The 17,195-nt window shown below is 49.6% G+C and overlaps 1 protein-coding gene across 3 annotated transcripts in view; it reads left to right on the top strand.

The window, feature by feature from the left end:
- SHANK2 (SH3 and multiple ankyrin repeat domains 2) overlaps nucleotides 1-17,195 on the top strand; it is a 694,542-nt gene that overhangs the window by 181,622 nt on the left and 495,725 nt on the right. For all 3 annotated transcript variants that reach the window (XM_054524157.1, XM_054524158.1, XM_054524159.1), the window contains one exon: nucleotides 12,827-12,904. In XM_054524157.1, coding sequence (XP_054380132.1) covers nucleotides 12,827-12,904 — 78 coding nt within the window. The remainder of the gene's footprint in view (nucleotides 1-12,826; nucleotides 12,905-17,195) is intronic.

The following is a 17,195-nucleotide window of genomic DNA, read 5'->3' on the forward strand; positions in this document are numbered from 1 at the left end:
ATGATGCTGTTGCTGATGGTCATCATGAGGCTGGTGATGGTGGTGGTGGTGATGATGAAGGTGGTGATGGTAAGGCTGATGGTGATAATGATGGTGTTGATGATGAAGGCGGTGATGGTGGTGGTGGCAGTGATGATGATGGTGGTTGATAGTGATGATGGTGAAGGTGAAGATGATGATGGTGCTGATGGTGGTGGTGGTGATGGTGACGGTAACCGTGGTAATGGTGATGGTGGTGGTCATGGTGACAGTGATGATGATGATGGTGGTGGTTGATAGTGATGGTGGTGAAGGTGAAGATGATGATGGTGCTGATGGTGGTGGTGATGGTGACGGTAACCGTGGTGATGGTGGTGGTCATGGTGACAGTGATGATGATGGTGGTGGTTGATAGTGATGGTGCTGATGATGGTGGTGAGGGTGGTCATGGTGATAGTGATGGTGGCCATGGTGATGGTGATGATGGTGGTGGTTGATGATGGTGATGATGGTGGTGGTTGTTGGTGGTGGTGGTGATGGTGATGGTAATCATGGTGATGGTGATGATGGTGGTCATGGCGACAGTGATGGTGCTGATGATGGTGGTGAGCATGGTCATGGTGATGGTGATGGCAGTGCAGCAGAATAAATGAGGTTTCTAGCTGAGCTGTAACCTCCACATTGGAATTACCCAAAGAACCTGTGAATAGTACAGCTGTCAGGCTTCCAGCCCATAACCCAGAATCCCAGTGATGCTGAGGAATCTGCAGAGCAGCAGCTGGCTCCACTGTGAGACAGGACCAGCATACCGGACTCCATGCCCATTAAGGTCTCTTTCCATTCTGCCCTCACAGAGCATGACCAAAGTCACTATGGCATCTAATGGTGGCTCAACAGCCCTTCTCCCTGAACATGGCCTGTGGTTGCCAAATACACAGTCATGGTTGCGGCGTTGCCTTGTGCTGCTGGGGAACTTGTCAAGCAAAGGCATTTTATTTGCCTTCCCTAGATATTCAGATTCTTCCAGTCTCTTTGGATGAGTCTTATAGCCCTTGAGCTTTTCTGCTACAGACACTGGGGGTCAGGATGCAGTCTTCTGTTGTCTGGGACTGTGCCAAGCATTGCTAGGCATTTAGGATTCACAGTTGCTGGGCGCTAAACAGCAGGAGTGTCTGTCACTCAGTGTGCCATTGAGACTACTTGTGTACATCACCCCCTTCCTCTTTCTACTTATAGATTAAGTCATGGTACTAATGATGATGGCAGTGCTGATGATAATGGTAGTGACAGTGATCACGTTGATGGTGAGTGATAGCAGGTGATGGTGATGATGATTGTGATGATGGCGGTGATGGTGATGATATGGATGGTGATGATGGTGATGGTGGTGGTGGTGATGATGATGGTGGTGAGGATGGTGGTGACAGTGATGATGGTCATACTGATGGTGAGTGATGCAAGTGATGGTGATGATGATGGTGATGGTGGTGATGCTGGTGATATTGATAGTGATAGTGGTGGTGGTGGTGATGATGGTGCTGATGGTGGTGATGCTGGTGATATTGATGGTGATAGTGATAGTAGTGGTGGTGGTGATAATGGTGGTGACGGTGACAGTGGTCATGTTGACGATGGTCTCATTGATGGTGACTGATGCAGGTTGGTGATGATGATGATGACGGTGATGCTGCTATTGACGATATTCCTGTAACAAGCCTCTCCTTGTTAGATCTAAAAGCACCCAGGTGTATGGATTGTTACATGTGCTTTATCAGTTTTAGGCAGGCCTTACCACCTCCACACTTGTAATAAAATACACTATGATCAGAATATTCTCTCTTCTTTTATGAAATCACCTAATTAGGGCTTTGATTGTAAGTACCAAATTGTGTTTAATCTGTCAACCCCTCACCTCATCCTGGCTCTCCAAGAGCTCCAGAGGGAGGGGAGCAGCCTGGGGTTCATTTTTCTGCCCTGGATGACGAAGGAGCGAAGCAAGTTTTAAATATCAAAGGTTACTAGGCTAGGCCAATTTGTCTGGAAGGTAAAAATAATAAAAACAGCCTGCCTGTCTTTGATACCAGCGCGAGCCAGTGTAGGAAGACACGGTGTTTCCTGTTTGCATCTGTGCCCTTGCTGGTGTCCCATGGAGCACCTGTCCACACTGTGGCAGCTCCCATGGGGCCATCATGGGGTGATGGCCCCCTGAGCATTGGGCATTGTGGGTGGTGTGGGTCTTGCTGAATGGTGACGGTGCCCACGCCCTTTCCTTCACCTCCTGCAGCTCTGGTGGGTGGCTGGCTTGGTTGGCTTTCCCTTTATACAGGCCAGAAGATGCAGGAGTGGTCAAAGCCCACTCCATTAGTAAATGAGGAAGCCAGGCTTCCAACCCATGCCTTGTGGATGCATTCCCGTAACCCACTGACTGGGGAAGGGGCCTCTACTGGGCACAGGTCAGGCAGAAGCACCTATGCCCACGGCAGTGAGGGGTGTATTCATACTTACCCTGGCCCTTACTTAGAGGCACAGCTCTTCAAGGGGAGGGCTGGTCTGAGGGACCAGGTTCTAGCCCTGCCCTGATGACACCAGCATCCCTGCCACTTCCCCGTTTTACTCGTGCAGACATCTTAGTTGTTTTTACATTTACGGCTGCCCAAACAGTCTTATTTCAAAAGATAATTTAACCTGAAATAAACTCCTGATTTACACTTTGGAGTGTGCAGTAATTTGTATCTGTGACATTTAAGTGAAGACAGCCTCAGTGCCGTTGAAAGGAAATGGCTTGACAGGGCCTGGAGCTTCCGAGTTAACATCCTGGTTGCAACGTTGTCTGAGCCTGTGGGCACGTCTGCCACCAGTGTTTCTGCTTTTGACCTCTGCCTTCTCTTATGTCATGCCCATTTGCTTATGAAGACACTCCACCCACTTCTGTCTCCAGAAGCTCCCTTGGCTTCACGGACCCCCCGCCCACCTTCCCTGCTCACTGCTCATCTCCCTGGGAGACTTCTGCACCCTCCCTCCAACTTCCCCACTCACTGCTTATCTCCCTGGGAGAGTTCTGCACCCTCCCCCCAACTTCCCCACTCACTGCTCATCTCCCTGGGAAAGTTCTGTACCCCCCCCCAACTTCCCCACTCACTGCTCATCTCCCTGGGAGAGTTCTGCACACACACACACCCCAACTTCCCCACTCACTGCTCATCTCCCTGGGAGAGTTCTGTACCCCGCCGCAACTTCCGCACTCACTGCTCATCTCCCCAGGAGAGTTCTGCACCCCTCCACAACTTCCCCACTCACTGGTCATCTCCCCGGGAGAGTTCTGTACCCACCCCCAACTTCCCCACTCACTGCTCATCTCCCCGGGAGAGTTCTGTAGCCCCCTCTCAACTTCCCCACTCACTGCTCATCTCGCTGGGAGAGTTCTGTACCCTTCCCCACCCAACTTCCCCACTCACTGCTCATCTCCTTGGGAGAGTTCTGCACACACCCCCCACCCCCTTCCCCATTCACTGCTCATCTCTCCGGGAGAGTTCTGCACACCCCCCAACTTCCCCATTCACTGTTCATCTCCCCGGGAGAGTTCTGCACACATGGCTTCCACCTTCTCATAGCTGTTGTCTCACTGACACAGTGTGGTCAGACTTTCGTCCCTGCTTGCTCAAACCCAGTCACACCAACATGGCACTTCCATGGTCCCGTCTCTGTCCCCATCCAGCTCAACGTCTCTGTGGCATCTCTCCGCGTCTGCGCTGCATGCTCCTGTTACCCAGATTCCCTCCTGCAGTGACTCCCGAGGTGACCTCAGGTGGGCCTGTCTGTGCCCTTGTACACCTTCCAGAAAACCCCAAGAGTCCCCAGTCGGAGTTTCCCAGCTCACTTCTGCCCTGAGCTCTGGCAGTGATGTCTGCTCCTTGCCGATGTCCCCACATGCCGTGCCGACCTCTTAGGAGACTCCAGTGTGGCAACTGCTCCCCACTCTGTAAATAACGCCTTTCCCCTGGAGCTCAGGCCCGAAACCTGGCCGCCTCCTGTTTCTCACCATCCCTCTCATCCTGGGACTTGTCCATTCCCTTCTCCACCCTCTCTGGGCCCGTCTACCCCTTTTGTCCCCTCCACCCCTCTTGTCCCCACCACCCCTCTCACCCTTGCCTGGGGCCCTGCCGTCTCTCCCCGGGACTATGTATTCACCATCCAGCCTCTGTGTTTCCTTCCAGTCTGTCTTCCCTCAAATCCACTTTCTGTCACCCAAGTTCTTCATCCTTCCCCTGCTGAGAACCCCCTTTGCATAACCCAGGGCTTGTGTCCTGTGCCCTTCTCTCCTGTCCAGTCCAGCTCATCCCAGCTTGTTGTTGCCTGGCCCCACCACTGCCTTCTTGCCTCCCGGCCCCTCGCCGGTTTCTACTTCGGTTCTTGGTGCTCTGCTGGGATGGCCTCTGCCTCCACCCAGCTGTCCCCAGGCTCTCTCCTCTCCCATCCCAGGGCTCAGCTTGCCCAGCCAGCCACACCCTCTCCACTGTCTGTATCGGACCCACCCGTCCTGAGCCTGTGTGGTTGTTTTCTGTGCCCCTCTCCAGCCCAAGCCTGGCAGAGACCTTGACTTTCTGGTTTGCATCTGTGTCCCCAGGGACTAGGACGGTACCTGGCAGCTCCATGAGGACTCACTGCATGCATCAATGAGCAGCTTTCTCTGTCTGTCTCTTCATGTGTAAATGGAAATGTTGGGGTCTGGGGGTCCAGCAGCTGGTGGGAACTGCAGGTCTTCATCTGCAAATGGAAATGATGGGGTCTGGGGAATCCAGCAGCTGGTGGGAACTGCAGGCACACTGTGTTCTCGGCAGGCACAGTGCGAGCCCCAGGAACACTCCTTCATGGGGAGGTACGTTTATTAAGGGAAGTGTCTCGGAAAATTCATGCCAAGAGAAAAAGTGGCGGTGAAAATGATATTCTTCTTGATGCTCGGGTCTTCAAAAAGCATTCCAATTGCTTCTATATTTATACTTCACTGAATTATTTAAAAGGATAAAGACCTGTCAGATAAGATACACCTCTGAAAGGAATCCAGGGCAGCCAGCAGCCTCGCAAGGGAGCCAAAAGCTCCTACCAGCACCACCTGGATCACAGTTTTTCCTTTCTCCTCCTTTCCGAAGCCGCAAGTCATTGCAATTTTTCACATTAACCTTCTCTGTAAAATGGGCCCCCTGTTCTCCCTGGCAGAGAGTTTTCCCATACATTGAAAGTTAAATCAGAAGGAGTGGGTAGATGTGCATTTTGAACTGCAGAACACACACATGTTCACACACGTGTACACAGACGTGTGTGATATGCATACATACATGGAGGTATCATTGTTATTAAGCCAAGTGAACCATGTACCCTTGAATTTCAAAATAACTAACTGGAACCTGAGCTCTTTTTGACGTCTGGGAAACACTGCAGTAATGGGTCGTAGGTATGATATTGACTCCATCAAAGTCATTGAGTGACCGGAGGTGGTGGTGGAGGATTTTTCTTGGATCCTACCTGTATCCCCCTGGAATGGCAGTGTCTGCTGAGGATTTATTCTTAGCTTTCTATTGGAAATACGTGTCATTTATAATAGGGAATTTTCTTTTCTCTTCTCTTCCTCTCTCTCTGTCTCTCCCCCTCTCCCTCCCTCCCTCCCTCTCTCTCTCTCTCCCTCCCTCCCTCTCTCTCCCTCTCTCTCCCTCCCTCCCTCCCTCTCTCTCTCCCTCCCTCCCTCCCTCCCTCTCTCTCTCCCTCTCTCCCTCCCTCTCTCTCTCCCTCTCTGTCTCTCTCTCTCCCTCCCTCTCTCCCTCTCTCTCTCCCTCCCTCCCTCCCTCCCTCTCTCTCTCCCTCTCTCTCTCCCTCTCTCCCTCCCTCCCTCCCTCTCTGTCTCTCTCTCTCCCTCCCTCTCTCCCTCCCTCTCTCCCTCCCTCCCTCCCTCCCTCTCTCCCTCTCTCCCTCCCTCTCTCCCTCCCTCTCTCCCTCTCTCCCTCCCTCTCTCCCTCCCTCTCTCCCTCCCTCTCTCCCTCCCTCTCTCCCTCCCTCTCTCCCTCCCTCTCTCCCTCTCTCCCTCCCTCTCTCCCTCTCTCCCTCCCTCTCTCCCTCTTTCCCTCCCTCTCTCTCTCTCCCTCCCTCTCTCTCTCTCCCTCCCTCTCTCTCTCTCCCTTCCTCCCTCTCTCTCTCCCTCCCTCCCTCTCTCTCTCTCCCTCCCTCCCTCTCTCTCTCTCCCTCCCTCCCTCTCTCTCTCCCTCCCTTCCTCTCTCTCTCCCTCCCTTCCTCCCTCTCTCTCCCTCCCTTCCTCCCTCTCTCTCCCTCCCTTCCTCCCTCTCTCTCCCTCCCTCCCTCCCTCTCTCCCTCTCTCTCTTTCTCTCTCTCTCCCCCCCCCTCCCTCCCTCCCTTCCTCCCTCTCTCTCCTTCCCTCTCTCTCTTTCTCTCTCTCTCTCCCCCCCCCTCCTTCCCTCTCTCTCTTTCTTTCTTTTTTTTTTTGGAGACAGGGTCTTGCTCTGTCACCCAGGCTGGAGTGCAGTGGCACGATCACAGCTCACTGCAGCCATGACCTCTTGGGCTCAAGGGATCCTCCTGCCTCAGCCTCCCAAGTAGCTAGAACTACAGGCACGCACCACTGCTCCTGGCTAATTTTTTTCATTTTTTGTAGAGATGGGATCTTGCTATGTTGCCCAGGCTGGTCTGAAACTCCTCGACTCAAGCGATCCTCCCGCCTCAGCCTCCCAAAGTGTTGAGATTACAAGTGTGAGCCACCATGCCCAGCCTATAATGGAATTTTCAGAAAAAGTTCTTACTGAGAAATAAGAGGAGTTGGGGAAGAGTGTCCCAGGCTCCTCCCTGAGCAGGGCTCTCGTATTCTGAATTCCAATTCGCCAGGCCACTCTCAGCCATCTGGGTTTTGTCAGTGCTGGGTGGTTCTTTTAGACCACTGGGCTAGGGTGCAGTTACAGCCCAGAGCAAATGGGTGAGCAAGACCCCCAGGGGCCAGCCTTCATGTCCCCAACTGATGCCCACCCCCATGAGGTCCCTCCTCCCTTGCTGCCCTGTTCTCCCTTTGCTGCCCCCACCAGGCCCCAGATGGGAACTGGCTGAGAGCCATCATCCCATTCTCCTGGCCCTGTGGTGTCTCCGCCTCCTCTTCGTTTTCTCTCTTACCAAAGCAAAAAACAAACTCTTTGCTCACCGTAGCCTGATGATACTGTGATTTTGATAGAGACCTTGGGCTGGGTACAGTGGCTCACACCTGTCATCTCAGTATTTTGAGAGGCCACGGTGGACAGATCGCTTGAGCCTAGGAGATCGAGACCAGCCTGGGCAACATGGTGAAACCCTGTCTCTACAGAAAATACAAAAATTAGCCATGCATGGTGGCGTGCACCTGTAATCCTAGCTACTTGAGAGGCTGAGGTAGAAGATTGCTTGGGCCTGGGAGGTAGAGGTTGCAGTGAGCCAAGATTGCACCAGAGCAAGACCCTGTCTCAAGAAAAAAAAAAAAAAGAAAGACTCTTTGGGGTTGGAAATAACAGGATCCCACTGGGGGTGATTTGACGGGAAATTTTGGACTCATGATCAGGACACAGGGCAAGTCCTGCAGCTGGGGCAGAGCGGGGGAAGGGCTAGGTTGGGACTGGAAAAGCCAGGGACCTGCCCAGTGCTCTCCACACTCTGTCTCATCCTGATGGAGAAGGCTGCATTCTGTGCACCTCTTGAAATGCCGGTCACCTGCAGAAACTCACCATTCCCAGGTTCCCAGTGACACCCCGATGGGCCCATATGCCTGGGACTTGGAGGGGTTGTACTCATATGGGTGGGCCCGTCTCCTGGGGGTCAGGAGTCACTTTCCAGGGAAAGGGCATTGCTGGAGGTGGAAGGAGACCCCCACCTGTGTCATTGACAGTGCACTAGGCTCATTCTGCTGCCACCAAGCCCGGTATCCCCACTTTAAAAAGGAGGAAACTGAGGCTCAGAAGACAAGAGGCAGAACCGCTCTCTCAGTGCTGAAGATGTCTGAGTGGTGAAGTGCACTCCCTGTCATCAGCCTAAGTGGGACCTGAAGATCGTTGTTAATATGTCCACTGTTAGGGCATCCTGCCAACGTGGTCATTTCTGTGAACGTGTGACCACGTTAGGGAGGTGCAGGAATACTTTATTAAAACTGGGCTGGGTGCTCTTTTTTCTGTAAAGACCCAGAGAGTAAATACTTCAGGCTTTGCAGCCACAGAAAATATGCAGGTGAGTGGATGTGGTCGCATCCCAATAAAACTTTATTTACAAAATTAGATGTGCAGGATTCGGCCCAAGGGCCATAGTTTGCAACCCTAAAATGAAATAAGCAGGCCCGCAGTCTTAACCTGCACCTCCCGCAGTGTGGACCCTGGGCACAGCACGACTGACGTCAGGGCTTTCTGTTTTTGAAACTCTGAATTTAATTGTACCCCAAACATGAAAGATTCGTTTACTCAACATAGTTACGTCTGAAAATTCCCGTACATATTTTTTCCTGTACTCAAAGCAACACATATTTATGGCAATAATTAGTAAAGTATGGAAATCTCAGCGTAAAAACTGGAATCCACATTTGTGCTTTTTCCAGGGGTTTCCCACCCCGAAACCCTGTGTGGAGCATCACCCTATATCGGCTGCTGCATGCTCTTGCAAACTCACACGTTGTTTTGAAACACCATGGGCTTCTAGCGGCTCGTTTCCTTGTGTTTGCTTTTTCTCAGCTCAGCCTCCATCTGCAGTGTTGTTCGAGCCTCACACGTGGCTTTGCCGGCTCTCCTTTCACTGCTGCCCCGTGGGCCTCAGGCTGACAGCTCCATGGGCATCTGTCCCTCCCCTGCTGACATGCGTGGTCCTCGTAATGAGAGGTGACAGAGGCCGCCTCTGCCTTCCTGCTCCCCAGGAGTGGGTGAACATCTTCTGTGAAACCTGCTGGGCTGTCGCTGAGTCTGAGGACACATTCCAGGGATGAGACCCTGAATAGCATAGGGCTTGGCGTCCCCTTGAGGCCTGACCGGCTGGGGCCAGGGGCCGGTGGGCTTGGGGACTGGCATGTGATTCATACAGGAGACTACAGTCCGTGTTGTTCTGAGACCGTTCTAGGGATGCAGCTCTTCACGACTTATATCCATCATCAGTAACATTTGGAGCTGTGAAGACAGGGGTTGTTGACCTCAGCTTTATTGAGGTTTGGCGCTGGATGGTTTTTTGCCATGGGGGGCTGTCTTATTAATTGCAGGATGCCTCACAACATCCCTGGCCTTAACCCAGTAAGTGCCAGTAGCACTCACAGTTGTGAGAGCCAAAAATGTCTCCAGACATTGCCGGATGTTCCCGTGAAGGCAAAATTATCCCCGGTTGAGAACCACTGTGTCAGGGGGTGGGGAAACCATGGTGGTTTTGCTTCTAATTGGAATCGGGGTGCAGGGGCTCTGGGGATCCTCCTCTAACCAGCCTGGCCTTCCTGTAGGGCGGTGGGACAGAACACTCAGCATGGTCTGTGGAGCGGCCCACACTCACTTCCATGTGCCTGACTCAGTGGCATCTGTGGCCAGAGCCCCCCACTCTGTACACAGGTGGCCTCAGTGGGGCTTGAGGCAGAGTGCACCCCCAAGCACGCAGGTGGCTTTTTACACAGCCAGTGACCAAAGCTGGCCACGGTCACCGAGGCCCCAGGATGCTGGAGAACACAGAGGCGGGATGGCCTTTGCTACCTAACTCAGATCCACCCACCTGTGTCTCCCAAGTGAGCGCAGCCCACACTCTTAGCGGCCAGAGAGGGTGTGGTTCCCTCATTAATAATCACCGTCATGGGGCAGAGACCTGGTGGGTTCCCCACCCTGAAATCAGCCGGATCCTGAGAGCTCAGTGTGCTCCTGGCCTGCCCGACCCGCCCAGCCAGGGATGAAGACTCTCTGCCAGGGTGGCCCGCCTTCCTGCTGTCTGTCCTCTTAAATATGTATATGACCCTCTATTGAGATGTAACTCACACACCATACAGTTCACCCATCCGAAGTGTGTAGGGCTCCGGCTCCGTGATCGCTGGTCTGTCCACAGAGTTGTGTGGCCATCACCACCATCAATCATCACCACCATCAACATTTATTTTTTTCACCCAGACTGAAACCCAGGATCTGTTGGCAGCTGCTCCCTATTTCATTCTAGATTTTCAGCTCTCTTTCTATTTTTATTTTTATTTTATTTATTTATTTTTTTGAGACAGAGTTTCGCTCTTGTTGCCCAGGCTGGAGTGCAATGGCACAGTCTCGGCTCTCTGCAGCCTCCGCCTCCCAGGTTCAAGTGATTCTTCTGCCTCAGCCTCCCGAGTAGCTGGGACTACAGGCACCTGCCACCACGCCTGGCTAATTTTTGTATTTTTAGTAGAGATGAGGTTTCACCATGTTGTTGGTCAGGCTGGTCTTGAACTCCTGACCTCAGGTGATCTGCCCATCTCAGCCTCCCAAAGTGCTGGGATTACAGACTTGAGCCACCATGCCCGACCAATCAGCTCTCTTTCAAATCTGCTGATCTGCCAGGTCCCGCCACCTGTGCAGTGTCCACTCAGCTTGGCATCTTGCTGTTCCCGAGGACGGGGTTCCCCTGGGGCCTGGGCTGGGGTCTCTGACCTGTCATGGGTGGGAAGCCCTGGTCATTTAATCCACTTACCCCTTTATTTGGTGTATATGTTGCAGTGTTGAGTCCAGGTGGTCACACCTGTTGTCTGTACACTAGACCGTAGGTAAGGATGGAGTTCCCAGGATCTGCCCAGTACAGGCTTTGGCTGTGACCTGCGCTGAGGCCCGGAGTCCTGTAGGAGAAGGTGCCCCCAGCCCGGTGTCAGGCCCCTGCTGCCGAGGCACAAGCACCAGCCCAGCCCCTGATCATTTAAATGCACTTCCAAAAACAGTTTGCTTATTCTAAACAGCCAACTGTATTTGCTAGGCAAAATTATTCTAATAGTCGGTACGGCTACATCGATATTCTACTGCTGCCTTTTTATTGGTAGTTATTTGCTGCTGCAGTCCCCACTGGTTACATCAACATTCTGCAGCTGCCTTTTTATTGGTAGTTATTTGCCGCTGCAGTCCTCACTGGGAGCTTCAGAGGGGTTGGCGAGAAGTTCTCCATCAGCCCCATGGGCAAATGGTAGATGCCCAATCGATGGATGCAGATTCATTTTTGTTATGAAAATGCATAAGAGGCTGGGTGCAGTGGCTCACACCTGTAATCCCGGCACTTCGGTGAGGCTGAGGCAGGCGGATCGCTTGAACCCAGGAGTTTGAGACCAGCCTAGACAACACGTGGGACCTCGTCTCTACAAAAAAATACAACAATTAGCTGGGCATGGTGGCGCGTCCCTGTAGTCCCAGGTACTCAGGAGGCTGAGGTGGGAGGTCAAGGCTGCTGTGAGCTGTGATCGCGCCGCTGCATTCTAGCCTGGGTGACAGATTGAGACCCTGTCTAAAAAAAACAAAAACAAAAAAAAGTTTTGCTTGCTTTTAACAACATTAAATAATATAAGCCCACATATTAAAAAAAAAAGATTCTCTGGTCAGGCATGGTGGTTCACGCCTATAATCCCAGCATTTTGGGAGGCAGAGGCCTGCAGATCACTTGAGCCCAGGAGTTCGAGACTAGCCTGGGTAATATAGTGAGACCCTGGCTCTCCAAAAAAAAAAAAAAAAAAAAAATTAGCTGGGCATGGTGGCACATGCTTGTTGTCCCAGCTACTCAGGAGGCTGAGGTGGGGAGAATTGCCTGAGCCCAAGAGATGAAGGTTGCAGTGAGCCAAGATTGCACCACTGCACTCTAGCCTTGGCAACAGAGCGAGACTGTGTCTCAAAAAATAAAAATAAAGTGTAAAAAGATTCCTTCTGTTCTCTCCCTAATCCTTTTCCTTTCCATGAAAGTAAATACCATTAACTGGTGCATATCCTTCCAGACATAGTCCCTGCTTTTCTATAATATAGACTTTAAACCTTTATTAGTTTCTCTTTAAGCCTTTAAAATGTAAATGAAATTAAGCAATATTATTGGGGGTTTTGTTTTTTGTGTTTATTTTTTGTTTTGAGATGGAGTCTTACTCTTGTTGCCCAGGCTGGAGGGCAATGGGTGCGATCTTGGCTCACTGCAACCTCCGCCTCCTGGATTCAAGTGATTCTCCTGCCTCAGCCTCCTGAGTAGCTAGGATTACAGGTGCATGCCTCCATGCCCGGCTAATTTTTGTATTTTTGTAGAGATGGGGTTTCACCATGTTGGCCAGGCTGGTCTCAAACTCCTGACCTCAGGTGATCCACCCACCTCGGCCTCCCAAAGTGTTGGGATTACAGGTGTGAGCTACTGCGCCTGGCCAATATTATTGTTTTGAGACTTGCCTTTTTTATTTAGAAGTTCCTGGATATGTTTCTTCTCAGTTTATAGTCATCTGCCTTGTTTTGTCCTGAGACTGCCTAGGTGAAGAATGTTCTAGAATATATCCCCACTCTCCCCTATTTTAGAACATGTATGCTAGCTCCAGATTTTCTTTTCTTCTTTTCTTTCTTCTTTCTTCCTTTCTGTATTTTACTGAAGATATTTCATTTATTATATATTTTATAAACATGTGCAAGACTTTCTATAGAATATAGTCTTAAAAAGTGAAATTGTTTGGCCATAGTTGGCAGCAGGTGAGCCTCACCTGACAGCATGCAGGAGCCAGATGAAACAACATGCTTTCCCTTTTAAGTGTGCACTTCTGTTTCCCTGGTTTCCCGTGAGCTTGAGACTCTGGACAGATTTCTTTGGAGAATGTCTGTGCTACCATTTTACAAACAGATTTCTCCTTTTCTATTTGCAGGACAGCTGTGCAAGAGTGCTTCTGTTTCGAGGCGGAAATAAGGAGTTAAAAAACTACAACAGCCAGACTCCATTTCAGGTAAAAGAGATCTCAGCATCAGGAAGGATGTGTGTGGATCACAGTGGGTGATGGCTCTGCATCTCCACGGTCGTGTTTGTGTGTGTGACATGAGGTCGGCTCGTTTTGTTGCGAATGTTTTCTTATTCGGAGGCTGCTCCAGGTGCCTCCCTCTCTTAGTGCAAAGCTGCTGCCCCGTCTCAGTGTGCATGCTCACACTGGCTCCTTCCTATTAGAGCAAATGGCACAAATAATGTGGAAATGTGTGCAGCAGTCAGCGCCGGAAAGGCAGCAAAGACGTAAGTGCTTCCAACTGTGCAGCTGTTGGGAGATGCTGGCTCTGCCACCCCCTCCATCCAGTGGGACAAGCTTCCTGAGGATCACACAGGAGGGGGCTTGCCTTCCATCAGCACCCCCATGGGGTCCGCTGTCCCAGAGTGGAGGGAGAACAACCCCAGACAATCATGGGCCAGGGTGTTCTGTGGTGTAATGCACAAGCCCAGGTCCTAAACTTTTTAAAAAATTGTGGCAAAATACATACAGCATCACATTTAACATTTGAACCATTTTAAAGTGTACACTTTGGTGGCATTAAGAATATTCATGATGCTGTGCAAAACCATCCCCATTGTCTAGCTAAGAACTTAGCTTTCGGAACTTTCCTTTCCCAAAAGGAAATCCTGTACCCACTAACAAGCCACTCCCCACTCCCCCTCCCCCAAGCCCCTAGAAAACCACTCATGACTTTCCATCTCCATGAATTTGCCTATTCTGAACGTGTGAAATGAATGAGATCATATAGTAGACGAGATTTTGTGTCTGGCTTCTGTTACTCAGCATCATGTTGCTGAGGGTCGCCTGCATTGTAGCCTGCGCCTGTGTTTCACTCCTTTTCAAGGCTGGGTAATATTCTGTTGCACAGAAATGGAGCTCATCTACATTTGATGCAGTTGTCCAGAGAACCGTTTAGGGTGAAAATAAAATCCTTTAAGCTAAATGCTTGTATATTTTTTTTTTAGCTAAACGAGTTATAGAAATGCTTTTTGATGTTATACACAGTCAGATCCACTTGAACTGAAAATTGACATTTCCATGATTCTCCTCGTTTGGAAATGATTCGTGTATCTTATTGCACTGAGAGAGGACTTGTTTAGAATTGGCTTCCATGAATGATTTTACTAATACTCTTCTTAGACATTCCTAATATATACAGGCTTGTTTTGTTGAAAATGAATGAGTTCAGCCCAACAACTGGGCCCAGATGTTTCATAACCACTATTATAACCATTCTCATGCTGTTAATGAAGGCATACCCAACACTGGGTAGTTTATAAAGGAAACAGGTTTCATTGACTCACAGTTCAGCATGACTCAGGAGGCCTCAGGAAACTTACAATCATGGCGGAAGGGGAAGCAGACACATCCTTCTTCATATGGTGGCAGTAAGGAGAAGTGCCGAGCAAAAGGGGGAGAAGCCCTTTTTAAAACCAGATCTCATGAGAACTCACTCGCTATCATGAGAACAGCAGCATGGGGGAAACTACCCCCATGATTCAGTTACCTCCCACTGGGTCCCTTCCATGACACATGGGGATTATGGGAACTACAATTCAAGATGAGATTTGGGTAGGGACACAGCCAAACCATATCAGCCATTAGGGAGTTTACGTAACTCTTCAATCATGGTGAGCCTGAATTTTAGTCTTAAATCTGGCAGTTTGCAAATATCTAATATAAAGTAGATTGTTGAAATGGGTCTCTGGTTTGCTGATGGGTCTATAGAGATTGCAGTTACACTCCAAGAAAATGTCCTCTTTCCAGTGGTGAGTATGAGGAGGCTGTGAGTTTCTTTGATTTCATGGTGTTACTGCGTCTGCCCCTTTGGGGTTAGCTGTGCATTCGTGGGCTTGGATTAAACATTATTTTTTGGGGCATTAAATAATATATTTCTTTGGTCCTTTATTTTAAAAAGTCGCATAGTTGCTTAAATTGCTCAGAAAACAGCTGCTGATGCCCCTTGATTCAAGGCAAACACTTGGGTAATACAAAAGCCATTTCTGACTCTCCTGGGCGGTGACTTACAACTACCACACGGCACTCCAGGGAAGTGAGTCTTCCATGGCACCCGGATGAAAGGTCAGTTTGGGTGGCCTGCCCCCTCCCTGTCAGTCCCCATTACAGCCCTGTCACCACTGGTGCAGTGACCACCTGGGATGGGGATACCCTTATTACTTGAGACCTGGCAGGATGCTTAGTACACCCTCACAGCAGCAAAACTGCACCAGCACCAACCCTGTGCCATCTGTCTCTATTTTGCTAAGGACAATCAATCAGTGCCACAAATAATTCCAAAAGAAAGTGACGCGCACTGTCCCCAAACTGATCAGACTCCGTATGCCGTAGACGTTGCCCAGGTAACTGGCGGAATGAGGTCTCTGCCAATCTACGTGCCCAGAATGGGCCCTGGCAGTGCCTGTCAGGAGCCAGCTTCCTCCTCCTCATCTTCCTGCCTTGTGTTTTATTAATACAAAGAGACTGGATTCACTCTGTGGATCTTTGCCCATAAAATATCCCCAGCTTTTATTTTTCATTCACAGTTGTTCTTCCCCTCCCAATTATGAAAAATGAATCATTTAATATTGAGTTTGTGGGAGAAATGATGGCTGGCTGCACCATTGAAAAGGGATCAAATATGTTCATCTGGAAAGTGCTGAGGATGTACAATTGGGCTGCAAAGGCAGGTTTTTCTAAGAAGTCTTGGGATAGTTGTTGGAGTTCATCTGGCTGACCCTTGCTTAATGATTTAAAATACTGGACAGACAGCATCAGAAGACCTAGGAACTTGAGAGAAAGGCAGATTCTTAGGATTCACCCCAGTCCCACTGGATCAGAAACTCTTGCAGGCATGGACCAGTGCTGTGTGTGTGTTCTCCTAATTCCCCCACGGATTCTAATGTTTACTCTGGTTTGAGAATCAGAAGATAGACAGAAGTGGATTTATCTAAGGTAGAGATGAAGCACTTAAACATTTTGGGTGTATGTTGAAGAATGATGGTGATAATGTGATAATGATGGTGTTGATGGTGATATTGATAATGATAATGATGGTGATGTCAATGGTGGTGGTGGTGGTCATGATGATGGTCACGTTGATGGTGATCATGGTGGTCATTCTGATGGTAACGTTGATGGTTGTGATGGTAGTTTTGATGGTAATGTTGATAGTGGACATGGTGTTCATGATGGTCATGTTGATGGTGGTGGTCATTCTGATGGTAATGTTGATGGTTGTGATGGTAGTTATGGTAATGTTGATAGTGGACATGGTGTTCATGATGGTAATGTTGATGGTGATGGTGGTGGTCATTCTGATGGTAACGTTGATGGTTGTGATGGTAGTTATGATGGTAATGTTGATAGTGGACATGGTGTTCATGATGGTCATGTTGATGGTGATGGTGGTCATTCTGATGGTAACGTTGATGATTGTGATGGTAGTTATGATGGTAATGTTGATAGTGGACATGGTGTTCATGATGGTCATGTTGATGGTGATGGTGGTGGTCATGATGGTAACGTTGATGGTTGTGATGGTAGTTATGATGGTAATGTTGATAGTGGACATGGTGTTCATGATGGTCATGTTGATGGTGGTGGTCATTCTGATGGTAACGTTGATGGTTGTGATGGTAGTTATGGTAATGTTGATAGTGGACATGGTGTTCATGATGGTCATGTTGATGGTGATGGTGGTGGTCATTCTGATGGTAACGTTGATGGTTGTGATGGTAGTTATGATGGTAATGTTGATAGTGGACATGGTGTTCATGATGGTCATGTTGATGGTGATGGTGGTGGTCATTCTGATGGTAACGTTGATGGTTGTGATGGTAGTTATGGTAATGTTGATAGTGGACATGGTGTTCGTGATGGTCATGTTGATGGTGATCACAGTGGTCATGATGGTAACGTTGATGGTTGTGATGGTAGTTATGATGGTAATGTTGATAGTGGACATGGTGTTCATGATGGTCATGTTGATGGTGGTGGTCATTCTGATGGTAACGTTGATGGTTGTGATGGTAGTTATGATGGTAATGTTGATAGTGGACATGGTGTTCGTGATGGTCATGTTGATGGTGATCACAGTGGTCATGATGGTAACGTTGATGGTTGTGATGGTAGTTATGATGGTAATGTTGATAGTGGACATGGTGTTCATGATGGTCATGTTGATGGTGGTGGTCATTCTGATGGTAACGTTGATGGTTGTGATGGTAGTTATGATGGTAATGTTGATAGTGGTCATGGT

Source organism: Pongo abelii, chromosome 9, assembly GCF_028885655.2.
Source record: "Pongo abelii isolate AG06213 chromosome 9, NHGRI_mPonAbe1-v2.0_pri, whole genome shotgun sequence".
Taxonomy (NCBI): Eukaryota; Metazoa; Chordata; class Mammalia; order Primates; family Hominidae; genus Pongo; species Pongo abelii.